Source organism: Molossus molossus, unplaced genomic scaffold (genome assembly GCF_014108415.1).
Source record: "Molossus molossus isolate mMolMol1 unplaced genomic scaffold, mMolMol1.p scaffold_m16_p_1, whole genome shotgun sequence".
NCBI classification, from domain to species: domain Eukaryota; kingdom Metazoa; phylum Chordata; class Mammalia; order Chiroptera; family Molossidae; genus Molossus; species Molossus molossus.
Window position 1 is genome coordinate 78259449 of NW_023425344.1, and position 16817 is coordinate 78276265.

Consider the following 16817-nt stretch of genomic DNA (forward strand, 5'->3'; position numbering starts at 1 on the left):
ATATGAAAAATATCAACAGAAAGAATTCATACCAATGAAGTTCTGTGGACTGATTTTCAAAGTTAGATATAAGAATATCCACTGCTAATGGAAGCCCTGCTCTGTGCAAACAGTGTGGTATAAAATAATCACACATTTGAGGTATTAGCTGGAAAAAAATATTATATACAGCTATACATGGACACATCCACAGACTATTCACAAATCTATTGGCCCCAAAACCAGCAGATAATAAAATTAAATAATCACGTACCAATAGGAAAAAGTTACACACAGGCAATTTACAAATAAATGTGGTTACATAATCCTTAATATAAGGAATATGTTTTGAATTAATGTTTGAGGGAAAATGTTTCCATTTATAGGAAAGTACCTATTTAAATAGTAATAAACCAAAAAGGAAGCCTGAATTCCAGGAATGTGCTACCTGCCTGATTAGTAAAGGAACATGCAAGAATTCTTGAAGCTCCTCATTCTACCCACTTTTTCTTTGTAACTAAAGATTAGAATTAAACAAAATTTGGCAGTTATTTTCAGATGACTATTTTCTTTTTCACTAGTTTATAGAAAATTTTATGGATTTTAACTAGGCAGTCATCCAATGTGGCCAATAGACAAGGCTTTTTAGATATTTAGTAAAGATTAAAATTCTGATTTATTGTTCATTTTTGGAAGTTATTCTCTTCTGATAAGAAAAAAGATGACCTTTTCATTTGCTTTACTTAGTATGAAAACAGTAATATAGGTAGTACTAAATTCTAGCTCCATATGGGAAGCTAAATAAACACACAAATTCTCCTTTTGAACCATTTAGTCCTCTGACATAATACCTACTGAACTGGAAAAACGGCTCATTTGGTCCTCAGGCCAACATCAAGAAAGATTTCACTGCCTTAACAAAGGCGGAAGATTTATTTTTAATGAATTGCAGGAATGTGTTATTAAGTAATATTAACATGTAACGTGTAGTAAATAACAGCTGCATTTTAAAATAGTGGAGATCAACAAAGAGAAATCAAGATGTTAACCATTTTTCTTGGTAACTATTTTACATACTAGTGTAACTGAAGACTTAACAGGAAGAAAACAAGCATAAAAGTGCAATTAAAGCAAAGGGATAGAATTTCACATTCCTGTTCCTGTGAATACCTGAGCTGACAGAAAAGCAGAGTGGCTTAATGCCTTGACGTATATATGCCTTAGGACTTTCTTTTCTCTACCAAATCTTTGTAAATCATAAATAAGCATGTAATGAATATGAAACAATTACTTATTTAAGCATTCAATTGCAACTGTTTCCAAAATATATTTTCACTTATTAGATGGATTATAATTTATAATTTCTCTTTGTTGAGAATTAAGTTCTCAGATTTCATTAAAATAAATTCAGATATTTCCTGGCCGGTGTGGCTCAGTGGATTGAGCATGGTCCCATGGACTGAGAGGTCCTGGTTTGAATTCCTGCCAGGGCACGTGCCCAGGTTGCAGACTTGATCCCCAGTAGGGGGTGTGCAGGAGGCAGCCAATCAATGTTTCTCTCTCACATTGACGTTTCTGTCTTTCTCTCCCTAAAAACTCAATAATAATAATTTAAAAATTTTTTAAATAAATCCTGAAACTTATAAATTACTAGCACCTGTCTATCTGATAACTAAGGAATCAAAAAAAGTAGAAGAAAAGGTGTTATTTATTTCCCCCCAAATCCTCACAAGGACAATGTCTGTGTATGTGTATAAAAAGGGTTAAAATTGTAAAGCATTAATAAAAATAATTGCTGCCAAACTTCTAAAATACTAGTATGAAAAGCTAGTAAAGCAGTACTTAAAGAGTGAAGGTTTTAGGCAATGATTAAATTGAACAGTACAAGTTTTCAAATGAAATTTCAAAGTTCTTGTAGGTAAAACTAAGATGACAAAATGTTGGGATTTTTAAGTAGCAAAAAATATGAAAATCTTACATCTTAAGATAGCTAAAGTCTATTCTAACACACTTGGTTGGGCCTTTACACCATGATAGAGGTAACATTAAGGACTTAATCTTTAGTTGCATATTTTATATGTAGCTTATATTTCAGGCACTCAATCAGTCATTTTCCACAGTTGTTTGAAAATTTTATCAAAGACATTTCCCCGAACATTTAATGAAATGTAGCAATGCAATTGAAATATAATACTGTCCAAAAGCCATGTATGACTTCTTAATATATAATTTTACTTATTTTGATAACTTCAGCTGTCTCCTTAAAGTCAGGATTAAGGAACAAAGAATCAGTCAATAAGAGTCAATTCACATACCATCAAACATAGTTGTGTAAATATCCTAATAAAATGGAAAAATAAATGGATGAAATTTTTCATTTATAAATTTCCTGATGCATATGGACTTTCAAAGTTAATTAGAATGCTGTGTTTCTTTTAAAAAATTAATTCTACAGGTTCAAAAAATTTTTTAAATTTTATTTTCCTTAAGCACTGCTATTTTTTTAAAGGTGGCATTTCTAAAAGAAAGTTGTTTAAGCTGTCCAGTTTTCCTAAGACAATATGTTGTTTAGTTTAACTTACTAATTCAATCAGGCATTTCTATTGATTCATCTGGAAAGGGGATAGATAGAAAAGAAGAGAACATTTTTAAAAGAATGGTAATCAGTTTCAACAGATGCTACAAATTGACTACTTTCAGAAAAAAAATCTTTAAACAAAGGAATACTGCCATTTTAACTAGCATTCTCTCACACAGACACAAAAAACTACTGAAGATGTGTTCATGTTCCATTAACTGAGCATGAAGCAAAATTATTAAAATAGTATCATGTTAAACACAGAAGATTAGAAATCAACTAGTTCCATACCCAATTTAGGCACTAAAAACTTCAATTTCCATTTTATTTTTCAAATTTATATTATGGATTTAACTACAAGGTGCTTATTCCTAGAGGATTAATTGAATTACTCAATGGTGAATAGATTTTAGCTCAGAATTTTATACGGATAACTTGCTATAAATCACTATTCTACCTGCCGTTGTATTTCTGCTCACTGTTGCATGTGGCCAAACAGATCATGCCCTGATCACACAAATGTGCTGTAATCTACTTATATGTTTAAGAGTTGGCAATCAGGGTAAAAGGCACAAAGCAAAGTATTAATTTTTCCTTTTATCTATGGAAGAATCCATTTACTTTTGAATTCTGTTTAAATGATCACTAAGAAGAAACTGAAAATTTCCACGGGGTGGAGGGAACAGGTAGGTTCTCCTTTTCATAAATTTTAGCAGCCTTCAAAGACATGTACAAGGGTTGGCAAAAGTAGGTTTACTGTTGTGAGTATATGAAACAGTTTATTCTTGTATTATTATTAATTAGTTATTGTATTAAAACTGTAAACCTACTTTTGCCCTTCCCTGTATATGAACATTTGGGGGCATTTTAATAACTGAAATTGCAAATGACATAACTACAATTTACTGTTGAAGACCCTTTTTGTTTAATATCTATATAGCCATTTTCTTTAAAATCTATCAGTATAGCATTTCATTTCTATGCATGGCTTATCAATTCATAAAACTAAATAAATAGCAAATTGATATTCTATACCAGTTCATTTATCTCAATATATATTTTGGAATACAATGGCAATATTAAAATAGCTAATAATGCTACAAGGTTTTACACAAAGTTAAACAGCTTTTGTTTTTTTCTTTCTGAAAAAGTTTCAGTGTTTAAACTCTACACATTCGATATCTGACAAGGAACATGTACTTTTGTCACAGAACATTTATTCCATCAATTTAAACTGAAGTGTCTCATGGAGCTAAACACTAAAAGAATTTAAATAAAAAGGCAACAACCTGTATGTACACAAAATGATCATTCCATAAATATTTACATAACAAGGGAAAAATGGCGAATCACTAAAACTGGAAACTGCTACAGGTGTGATAATCTTTTCTTGAGACATTTTTAGTTAGTAATCATATAAGCTTTTAAAGTGAAAATAATTACAGAAGCGTAACTAAAATATTAATTTTAGTTGTTAGTTTCTTACTATTTAAAGGAGTCAGTAGGTCATAAACAGTCCAAGATTTCAAGGACCAACTATTCAGTTTAGTTTTTAACAACAAATCTTTTTCGTTAGCTCTCATGATGAAACTAAACTCACAGAAAAAATAAATAGTATAGTAAAAGGTATAAATAAAATTCCAGTTCATCCTCCTTTATAAATACTGGTCAACCGCTCCAATTCTTTACAGTTGTCCATGCTCAAGGCATCTGCCTTCCTTCGAAGTCGATCATCACGGTACACTTTTGCTGCATACTGCATATCTATTTCTGTGAACAAACAAAAATATTTTGCTAAGTAAATAATACTTTAGATCACCAAGTTGTTTTAACACAAATGATGTTTCATAGAAACCCTTCAAAATACTTCTGTTAATTGATTTTTTGTTGTTGTTGTTAAAGAAAGAAATCCAAGTGCTACTCCTAAAAGCCACTTGGAAACCCAGCATGTAAAACAAACCCAGAGCTGCTCTGGAAAAGAAACAAGGATAGAGTCCTGGCAACCTTTCCCCCCACTCCTGTCCCCCGTGGTTTAAGAACTATTGCTCCAAAGCACCATCTTGACTCCTTATCCGGAAGGTATCATATGCTATACTGCTACTGGTTGTTTTTGCTGTGACTTTTTGTTAAAGTTTCACATTATTTATTTCTAAGACTTAGAAGTAGAAAATTTTGAATCCTGTTCTGAGTTTACTTGAATTAAAAAAAAAAAAAAATCACACACACACACACACACACCTTACAGAAGAAACAGAGATGAGAAAAAAGGCTTCCTCTACAATCACAGTAGTGATAGTCAGCAAATCAGTACTTCAGAGGCTGCCTTCAGTATGTGGAATGCATTACTAAAGAAAAATAAATGAACTAAATAGCAAACATTCTTAGAGGAAGCTTTCCTTATTATTTTCCTATTATTCTCAGCCGTTTCACTGTTTGTTAACACTTCTAAAGGGTGGGCAGTACTTAGAGAAGACGCAACAAAAAAAGTAAAAACACTGGTTACTTTCTGGAAAAAAGTGACCAAAGTAGAGGGCATCAGCTAGGACCACAAACAATATACTCAAAGGTAGGAGTGTTTTCTATTTTTAAATATCTTCAGAAATAATCTTTATTCAATCAGGCTTGGATTTAACAACTAAATCTAAATCACTCCACCCCTTTTATTTACAAATGAGGCATTTAAAAAATCCACTTGCACTGATTCTTCCCAAATGAGGCAGATAAATCAAAGTTCACAGGGCTAGTGCATGGCAGAATCTAGATTCCAATTCAAATCTCCCACTCTTGTCTAATATTCTTTCCATTGCCTCAAATTATTACTTGTATTTTATAAAACACCTATTTTACCATCTAGACATCAGAGAGTGTTAGAAGTGACTACAAAACAGAAAAACTCTGGCAAAAGAATATATATTGGCCAATAATATTTTGATGGTATTAATTTTCAAAATAAGATAATAGCATTTTACTTAACAAGTCAAACAGTCAATGGATTGTTATACTGAGCCCCTCCCACTTCCATCTTCATTCAAAACCACTGACATACAGATGTGCTGAATTTGTTTAATTTTATTTTGAAAATTGCAAACCTACACAAAAGTTAAGTGCACTACAATGAACACCCTACTACCCTTTACATTGATTGATTCCTCACATTTTGTCAAATTTGCTTTAACTGTCTCTACAATAAAGGCTGTTGTTATTGTTGTGGCGGTTATTATTACTTTGCAGAACCATTTGAGAACAAGTTATAGTCATTATGAACTTTCATTCCTAATTACTTTAGCATGTTTTTCTTAAGAACAACTGCATTTTCTTGTATAACCACAATACAATTTTCACATTCAGAAATTTAAAATGATATGATAAATGTATTATCCAATACAGTGGAACCTCAGTTCTCAGATTTAATTTGTTCTGGAAGGCTGTCCAAGAAGCGATTTGTTTGAAAACGGAATCTTTTTTTCCCATTAGAAATAATGTAAATTGAAATTAATCTGCTCTAAATCCACAAACGATTCCCTGTTTTAACCTTTCTTATATACAGTACATGTCTAAGGTACTGTTTAATCTATAACCAAATGCTTCTGTTCTTAAATTTATTGAACCACCCCCTACCAGCCTTAAATGAATCACTTTTTTTTTGCTACGTGTACCTAGCGGGAACTAAACCCAGGACTTTCTGGTCCGCAGGCCAAAGGTCCAACCGCTGAGCCAAACTGGCCAGGGCTTAAATGAATCACTTTGCTTTTTCACATATCACTGCCTCTGAAATGCTGTCACCTGCTAACTGCTTTTCGTTTATCCAAATCAACAACAGTTTTTCTACCTCTTCAATTGCCTGTGATCAGTTTCTTTTACACCTTTAGCAACATTAGCACTCTTCATGGCTCTTTATGTTTTAAAATTGTGCTAATCCTCGCTGTCACCAGCACAAAACATTCTCTCCTTTGTTGCCTGAGAGACACCTTTTGTCATGCTGAGGTATCAGTTTGAAAGGGTTGTCAGGTCGAAAACCGAAGTTTTACTCCACAAATTGGTGGAGAACCAAATTATTTGTGATGGGAGACGTTCGAGAACCAAGGTTTGACTGTATGTTATCCATATTCAAATTTAAACAATTGTCCCAATGATGATATTATTCATTTATTCAACCAAATATTTATTGATGACAACAATACACAAATACCATTTAAGCCCTTGCTATGTGCCAAATACTGTCACAGGCCACATGTACATTAAAACATATTGTCTCATTTAAGTATTGAGCTCCGATTATGAGCTAGACAATTCTAGAACATTCCTTGAGTAGGGAAATCTGAAGTAATCAATTCCCAAGACTTTGAATACGTTTTTAAATGTTAAACATTTGATAAACTTACTCTGTTGTCTCTCTCTCCAGCAATTATCTCGAATATTAGTCACATAATCTTCTTCCACACTCTTTTCTACCTTTTGTAATAACATTCCTTTATATTCATTTTTGAAGTCCTTGTTGACATAATAAATGACACCCAAGTTTTCTGTCTGCATTTTAATAGTATGCCCCGATCCACTGTAAAAGAAATACTTGATCATTATTTTGAATTAAAATTGTACATTCTGATCTGCTACTATAAAAGAAGCTAACAAAAATAACTTTAAATAATTAAAAAGCTATTATTGGTAACCATTTATTTACTATTATCTCAAATTGCCAACCACTACATTCATGTTATAAAAAAGCAAGCATATTTTAATATACTATGTTCTTAAAAGTTCTCTTAATTTTTAGTTAATAAAAATCTTATTTGGGCCCTGGCCGGTTTGGCTCAGTGGTTGGAGCGTTGGCCTGCGGTCTGGAGAGACCCGGGTTCGGTTCCCACTAAGGGCACGTACCTCGGTTGCAGTTTGGCCCCGGCCCTGTTTGGGTCGTGTGAGTGGCAGCCACTCAATGTGTCCCTTTCACATCGATGTTTCTCTATCTCTCTCTCTCTCTCCCTCCCACTCTATCTGAGCAAAATATCAAAAAGTGTCCTCGGGTAAGGATAAAAATAAATAAATAAACAAATAAAGATAAAAAAAAAAAAAAAAAAAAAATCTTATTTGGAAGAAATATAAAGTTATTTCTTATTTTTAGATGAATGTTCTTAATACTGTAAAATCATTGACAGTATGATTTTACAGTTTCCTATATATTCCTTGTATTACACTAAAGTTTTCTAGCATAGATGCTGCATTAAATTTCTTTTATGTACTGACCTCGTACATATAAAGTACATTCTGGAAAAATACTTCATATAACAAATACTTGTTTTTTATTTAATCAATATTTAGCAAACTGAAGAGTGAAGTTATTTCCTCCTTAATAACACAAAACTATGCAAGATTAATGACTATTCTATTTTTGTCTTTTAAAATATTTTTGCATTGCCCAGCCGGTGTGGCTTAGTGGTTGAGTGTTGACCCATGCACCAACAGGTCACGGGTTCGATTCCCAGTCAGGGCACATGCCCAGGTTGTGGGCTCAATCCCCAGTGGAGGCGTGCAGAAGGCGGCCAATCGATGTTCTCTCTCATTGATGTTTCCATCTCTCTCTCTCTCTCCCTTCCTCTGTCTCTAAAATCAATAAATAAAAATATTTAAAAATAAATAAAAGTATTTTTGTCTTTAATGCCAACATATTATTTATTACATTAAATTGCTATGAAGTTCATATATAGCATTTCTGTCTTTATTCACAATAGAACAGATGTAAACTAACAACATAATATAAATTTATCACTTAAGTAATTATTTTTAAAATTAGACATTTAAAAATCTGGTATACTTGTACTAATAGAAGATTTGGCACTTAAAAATTGAAAAAAAAGCACAAGACCTTTTAAAGAAAGCCAGATAAGAAACAATAACAATTCTTTTTTGTAAAACTTCACTTAGCTACTTACGATCTGGGGTATAAGGAATAAGGAGGATTAGAGACCATCAACTGGCTTAGTAATGACACAAGGATCAACACAATAATGGGCATCAGCTGAATGAACACAGAAAAACCTCCCTATAAAAAAATCATCAAAGAAAAACAAATTGTAATATAACTGCAGTAGTCAATAATCCAAGAGTTGTCATGCATTTTTAGAGGCAGAAAGGACATTTGAGATGGTCTGGTTCAGTGCTTTCAAATCTGCCTAACATAACTTCCTGAGGTGATTCTTAAAAATACAACTTTCCAGGTGTTTCACCTAGTGACCCTGATTTGGAAAACACTGATACAACCTGATCTTATTTCACAGATGAGAAGTTCTTTCTTTCTCTTCTCACACACAGAGACTATCAATATGCAGCAGGCTGCTTACTTTGGATTTGTGGGTAGAACACAGAAGCTGATGAGCGGCAGAGTGGGGACCCAGGCCTTTTAATTGCTAGTTTAGTGCTCTTTCTACTTACCTTTTTACTTCATGTGATTTAATTGCTGTATGCAATTAGATATAACAGCATTAGAACAAGGAAAATTACATCCAATTTAAGTTTTTCAGTATAAATTCTAAATTCTTTAGGACTAACCATAAGAAGTAACCTTCAAAATATGCACACTGCAGGTTATCTCCATTAGAATCATAGAATGCCAAATGTATAGGTGTCACATTGCCTAACCACACTCCTGCTCCCCTAATATCTCTAAGAGATATTCGAGTCTCTATTGAACAACTCTGGTAAGAGAAAACTTATTACTCCCTTTTTAAAAAACTCGCTCATTTTCAGACAACTCTAATTGCTTTTCCTGAGCTGAAAGTTGCTATTTTATAATTTCTAATCAAATCATAAACATACATCTCCTCTTTCTTCTTCTCTTTCGTGTCCACTATGTCGATGCTGATGTTGATGGCTATAACCAGCTCGCCCATTTGAAAATGAATGTACACTGCCTAGAAAATTAAAAACAAGGTTAAATTAGAAAGAGTAATTATGATAAAAACGATTATATTTTCTTTCACAAGGAAAATAGTTTTTATTTTTATTTATATTCTTAGTATTTAATTTTTTAAAAAGTTACTAAAAGAATGCATGTTTGAGTAGTGAATGCTTATTGCCATCTCCTCTTGTGAATGAAGGGTGGATGGAAACAGGAATGATTCTTCCCAGACTCTGTTTTCTTTCAAGTAAAGTTGAATTCTTTCTTTATGAAAACTCGAATACAAGTTTCTCCCTAATATGCACACACACAGAACTTCTGTTGTGGTTGGTTGCTTTTACAAAGCTTGGGTCACTACTCTGAAACCCTCCTTTCTGCATTTATCAACTAATCACAAATATATCTAAAAACAAAAAATTATTTTTGAAAAAAACTGCTGTAGAATACACTGTGGTAGAGGTAAGCCACAATTTATTCAAATATTCTCCTTCTGATGGACATTTAAGTTATTTTCAAATAAGGTGACCAATCAGAAATGGCTACAATGGACAAAACAAGCTATGTTGTGAAAGCAAAAGAACTGTGAAAAACTATAAGAAAATTCACTATTACCTGAAAGATTTCTGATTGTTCCTAGCATATTTTTAGACAGAATTATTATTCTGAATATTTTTTTCTGAGAGATAATTATATATCCTACTATTTCAAAATACAAGTTATATTTTTAGTCATTAACTTGTATTTACATTCTCTTTCCTTCAAGGACCTGTCAATGACCATCACCTTTCTCAGAAATATTCAGCCAGGGCCATCAGACCAAATGATATTGCTATGTTTATAAAAATTCTAATTCTGAGTGGAATAATTAACTTAGAACCTTAAAGGAAATGTTGAAGAAAGGACTGGAGCTTTAAGTTTAAACACCTTAAAGGAGCTGCTCTTAAAGAAAATTAATTTCCATATAACAACTCACAGTAAATATAAGCAGAGTTTAATACTACTTATGCTGGTAATATAAAAATCTATTCATTTAGTAGTACCTCTATAATATTTTACTTTGATAGCCTAGTTCAAGTAATTATTTCTATTTCAATATAATTTTAAAAACCCACTTACTTTTTATATAACCTACATATCAGACATTTTAATATTTCAATGGAAAGCACCTCCACATATATCCAAATTAGCAATCTATAATATTAATAAAATACCTACAAAGATCTCCAGAGAATCAACGTCAAATTGTCATCCATAGCCATAATAGCACTTAATTAAGACACTGCCACTGGATTTCCTACTTACACATCCTTTCTTCAGCTTTATGTAAAATACAGACTATCTGTACTCTTCATTTCTTTGTTATTTTTCAAATTAAGATATAGTCTAGGAAAAAGGCAGACTTATAGTAAAAGTAATGAGTCTAACATTTTTTTTTTACCTTCATGAAAAACCATCACAGGATAATAATATTGTAAGAAATGTAGAGAAGAAGGTGATAAATCTCTAAATAGGTTATCTGGAGGTGAGACTCTCTAGCTTCATAAAATATAGTATTTATAATTAACATTAAAATACCTGAAGGAAATCCACCACCAAAGAATATATTAAACAAGTCTTCTGGAGTTATATCAGCTTCACAACCTCTATGGAAATTAAATCTACCATTGCTGTGTGGATTACACACTTGTTCTTCATTGCCTGTGAGGTCATACTGTTTTCGTTTTTCTGGATTGCTTAAAATAGCATAAGCATTTCCAATCTCTGAAAAGTAATGAGCAAAAGTTGGTAAGCAAAGTTTTTATATCATAAAAGACTGCTCCACATAAAAAACTGTCATGTTAACAACAACAACAACAACAAACTACTTGAGGCTAATAAAAAAAATAGTGAAACAGTAACACTTTCTTTTAATGGTATTATACTTGCTTGCAATCTATTATTACCTCCCAATACAATTTTTTATACTAGACAGGCAAGTCTATTACCTTAAATTTAAAGGAATGTCCATCTTACTTTCTTACTATTGTGCTCCATCCCCTAATATTCTGCTTCTTCTTTTATGAGTATCCTAATCTAGTCATTCATCAGTGCCATTCAAACCAGTAATAATAGCAGTAGCTACCAACTGCCAGACTGTGAACCCAAAACCTTATTATATAATTCATTATATCCACTGTACAGATGAGCCCCATAAGACTCAAAAAGGTTAGAAAACTGGTTCAAAGTTAAATATTTTTAAGCACAGCAAGTATACTCTTATGCAACCTACACCATAAATCTTTTCTTTTGCATACTCCAGCCTACAGTGAGCTATTCTTTAAAAATATATTCCTCTTAAAACTGTAAACTCCATAAGGGAAGAAACTGTGTCTATGTTTTCACAGCATTATTTCCATGGTCCAGCATAAAGTCCTAATTTATTTTTGAATGAAGCCATATAGTCTCCAGTTTTTCCATCTCACTTTGTTACTTCGTGATATTTATTTATAAATATTATTATAGAATTCTCTCTCATTTTCTAGTCCCTTTTCCAAAAGAGGCAATGGTATCAAGGTGATCACTTTGTAGGTTATATAAATGTCTAGCACTATGTTGTACACCTGAAACTAATATAATACTGTATGTCAACTATAATTGAAGAATTTAAAAAAATATTTTTTAAAAGGAGGCAATGGTATACTGGTTATCAAAATGTCTTCTTGAGATAATTTACAAAAGTTGTAATGCTTTCATGTAAAAGCAGGAACTACTCTATTTTTGTTCCGACACTTCTAATAAGTCACATTTCATGAACACAGCTTCGTTCTTAAACTAGATCACATAAGCCTCTTGCAATATGGGATATTTAAAAAGTACTCTTTGAATCCCATGTGGTGGCTGCCATGGGTACTGTGCAAGCAAATAGATGCTCGTTAGGTAGTTGTTTTGGGCTGACCATGTATCACAGTGAAATTAACGATACACAGATACACTGCAACTTTTCTTTTGATAGGGCTTCTTAAACCTGGATTTCAGAGACAGGTCTCAGTATGTGAACTCTAATGTTTGAAAACTTAGGTGGATGATTCATTTATTTGAAGAGATGGTCCAAAATTTTCTTCAGATTCTCAGGTAGATCTATGACTTAGAAATATAGCCATCACTTATAAAGTTGCTCCAATGGGAAAGCATAATCAGAGATCCAAACTATGTACTTACAAACAACACCAAGGTTTTAACCCATACCTAAAAAAGAAGCATATCTATCAATACCTGCTTAAGTTGTACTTCTAGTAATAATATCAGTTTTAGAATTTAACCTCTATTCACTGAATGGACTATTTCAGGTAATTTAATAATACAATTGCTTTTTAAACTACTAATATATTATCAAACTAATTCTGTTTTTTTTAAGGCTTTGTTTTCTTTTTTTTAAAATTCCAAATATTAAGATATTTTATAATATACTTATAAAATACTTTCACAATCCATAATTGTATATATAAGACAATTTATCTACTGTGACTAATTTTCTATTCATTTACTTTGTGCTACAACATAATGAAAAATATTTTTTTCAGTTCCTTATTATCTAAAGAATTAAATCCAAATTTTATTTTGTTATTCAAAAGACTTACAGGATACATTTCTACCTCAGTCTCAGTTACTTCACAAAGATACCTTTCACTTTATTCTTTTAAATCAAACTTTTTATTTTAAAATAAGTTTAGATTCATATGAAGTTGTAAGAAATAAATAATACAGAAAGATCCCTGTACTTGTTATCTAATTTCTCCCAATGGTAAGATCTTGTAAAATTACAGAACACTGTCACAAGCAGGGTATTGACATTGATACAATCAAGATACAGAACATTTCCATCACCATCCTCGGGTTGCCATTTTATAACCACACCCACTTCCTTCCCCTCCATCCTCTCTTTAACTCCTGACAACCACTATTCATTCCTTATTTCTATAATTTTGGAATTTCAAGAATGTTACATAAATGAAATAATACAGTGTGTGTGTGTGTGTGTGTGTGTGTGTGTGTGTGTGTATGAAATAAAACCTTTTGGGATTTACTTTTTTCAATCAGCATAATTCTTTGGAGACTGACCCAGGATGCTATGAAAAACAATATAATTCATTGTCTTCTATTTCATAGTATGGATATATCATTTTTTACCCCTCACTCACTGAATGGCATCTGTGTTGTTTCTAGTCTTGGGCACAGGTTTAGATGTAAACATGAGTTTTCATTTCTTTGTGATAAATGCTTAGGAATGCAACTGCTGGGCTGCATGATATCTGAATATTTAGTTTTTATGGAAGCTGCCAAATTGTTTAACAGAGTGACTGTTATTTACAACCCATCAACAATGTATGAGTGATCCAGTATCTCTGCAGCCATACCAGTAGTTTGGTATCATCACTATTTTTATTTTAGCCATTCTGATAGGTGTGTAATGATACCACATTTTGGTTTTACTTTGCATTATTTCTAATGGCTAATCAATGGATGATAAGAGTATTTTCATATGCTTATTTGCCATGTATAAATCATCTTCAATAGAATATCTCTTACCCATTTTCGAACCAGATTGTCTTTTTTAAAAATATGCAGTTGGGGAGTTCTTTATACATTTTAGATACTAGTCCTTTGTTAGATATGTGCTTGGCAAGTATTTTCTCCCTTCCTGTTGCTTAAAAAGTTTTGATGAAGTCTAACTGATCAACGTTATCTTTTTTATCATTGCCTAGCCCAAGATCCTAAAGATTTGCTTCTATGATTTTTTGCTTACAGTTCAAAAAGTGTTGTTCTAAATTTACACTCATGATTCATTTTGAGTTCATTCTTGGATAAGGCATGAGATTTAGGTCAAGGTTAATTTATTTTTTTTGCCTATGAACTTCCAATTGCTCCAAAATCATTTGCTGAAAAGACTAAATTTTCTCTATTAAATTGCTTTGCAAAATATCAACTAGGTATATCTGTATGGGTCTATATCTGGGTTCCTTTGATCTAAATTTTTCCCTCTAGCTATACCATACTGTTTTAATAACTGTAGCTTTAAAGTAAGCCCTAAAATCAGGTACAATGATTACTCCTATTCTATTATTTTAATAAATAATTTTTATTTATTGAGGTTCTTTGCCTTTCCACATGAATTTTAGAATAAACTTGCTTTTATTTACAAAAACATCTTGCAAGGATTCTAACAGGAATTGTGTTAAATAAGTATATCAATTTGGAGAAGCATGACATCTTTACTATATTGAATCTTACAATCAATGAACATGACATCATTACATTTATTTAGATTTTCTCTGACTGCATTAGTTAGTATTGTATAGCTTTCTGCATATAAATCCTATACAAGTTTTGTTAAACATCAAACTAAAAACTTCTTGCACAGCAAAGGACACCATAAAAAAAATGAAGAGACAACTTATTAAATGGGAGAACATATTTGCCAATGATACATCTGGTAAAGGGTTAATATCCAAAATTTATTAAGAACTCATACTACTAAACACCAAATAAAATAAAAAAATCTAATTGGCAGAGGACCTGAATACACATATCTCAAAAGAGGATATAGAGAAGACCGATAGACAAATAAAAAGATGCTCAATGTCACTAATTGTGAGAGAAATGCAAATTAAAACCACAATGAGATATCATCTCACAACTGTCAGAATGGCCATCATCAATAAATCAACAAACAGCAAGTGTTGGTGAGGATGTGAAGAAAAGGGAACCTTCATGCACTGTTGGTGGGAATGCAGATTAGTGCAGCCACTATGGAAAACATTATGGAGGCTCCTCAAAAAATTAAACATGGAACTGTCTTATGACTCAGCAATTTCACTTCTGGGAATACATCTGAAGAAACCCAAAACATTAATTTGAAAAAATATATGCATCCCTACGTCCACTGCAGCATTATTTACAATAGCCAACTATGGAAGCAACTCAAGTGCCCATCAATACACAAGTGAATAAAAAAGTTGTGGTACATATATACAATGGAATATCACTCAGCCATAAAAAAGAATAAAATCTTAGTATTTGCAACAGCATGGATAGGTCTAGGGGGTATTATGCTCAATGAAATAAGTCAGTCAGAGAAAGACAGATACCATACAGTTTCACTTATATGTGGAATCTGAAGAACAAAATAAACAAACAAAATTGAAACAGACTCATGGATACAGAGAGAGAACTGGTGGTTGTCAGAAGGGAAGGGGGTTTGAGGCATTGGGTAGGTGAAGGGACTAAGAAGCACAAAATGGTAGTTACAAAATAGTCAAGAGGAAGCAAGTAAAGAATGGGAAACATAGTCAATAATATTCTGGTAGCTATGTACAGTGCCAGCTGGGGTACTGAAAATATCAAGGGGAATACCATGTAAAGTATATGATCATCTAACCACCAAGCTGTACACCCAAAACCAATACAAAAATTTTAAAAAATGTACACCTGAGTATTTATGTGTGATTGTAAATGGTAATCTATGTTTAATTTCAGTGTCTACATGTTCTGCTAGCATATACTATTTTTAAATAGAGAAAATGATTTTTGTATATTTATCTCATATCTTGAAACACTGCAGAATTCACTTATTAGAATTTGGGGGGGGCTACATTTCTTGGAATTTCATACTAATCATATCATTTATAAATAGGGACAGTTTGACCCCTTCCTTTACAATCTGTGTGTCTTTTATTTCCTTTTCTCACCTTAATACACTGAGTAAAATTTCCAACAAACACTACATTGAATATGAGTGGTGAAAGGGGACATTCTTGCTTTGTTCCCAATCTTAGGGGAAAAGCATTCAGTATTTCACCATTCATATAAGGTTATCTGTAGGTTTTTCTGTAGTTGCTGTTTTATCAAGTTGAGACAGTTCCCTTCTATTCCTATTTTTCTGTCAGTTTTATATCAGGAATGAGTGGTGAAATTTTTCAAATGCTTTTACTGCATTGATTGATATAACTGTGAGATTTTTCTTTTCAGCCTAATAATAAAGTGGGTCCCACTAATTGTATGCAAATAGAGAACCAGCTTTGCATTCTTGGTATAAAGTCCACTTGATCAGGATATATAATTCTTTTTATCTATTGCTGAATTCTGGTATTTAAAAAAAATGTTTTTACTGGTGTTTTTAGAGAGGAAGGGAGAGAGACAGAAACATCAATTGGCTGCCTCCTGCACGTCCCTCACTGGGAATTGAGCCCACAACCTGGGCATGTGCCTTAACCAGGAATAGAACCAGGACCTCTCAGTCCATGGGATATCACTCAATCCACTGAGCCACACTGGCTAGGCTGAATTTTGATATTTTTAAAAGGATATTTGGGCTTATTCCATGAAGAACAC

The 16817-nt window shown here is 32.4% G+C and overlaps 1 protein-coding gene across 3 annotated transcripts in view; it reads right to left on the bottom strand.

Moving 5' to 3' along the window:
• Positions 1-1705: 1705 nt before the first annotated feature.
• Positions 1706-16817, bottom strand: part of DNAJB14 (DnaJ heat shock protein family (Hsp40) member B14) — a 45802-nt gene continuing 30690 nt past the window's right edge. The window contains exons 3-7 of one of the 3 annotated variants that reach the window (XM_036278855.1): positions 11025-11210; positions 9368-9462; positions 8485-8594; positions 6940-7112; positions 1706-4327 (exon numbers count right to left, since the gene is read on the bottom strand). In XM_036278855.1, coding sequence (XP_036134748.1) covers positions 4203-4327; positions 6940-7112; positions 8485-8594; positions 9368-9462; positions 11025-11210 — 689 coding nt within the window. In that variant the 3' untranslated portion in view covers positions 1706-4202. Of the gene's footprint in view, positions 4328-4874; positions 4903-6939; positions 7113-8484; positions 8595-9367; positions 9463-11024; positions 11211-16817 lie in introns of those variants that run through there. The other 2 variants (XM_036278842.1, XM_036278849.1) reach the window with 2 other exon arrangements.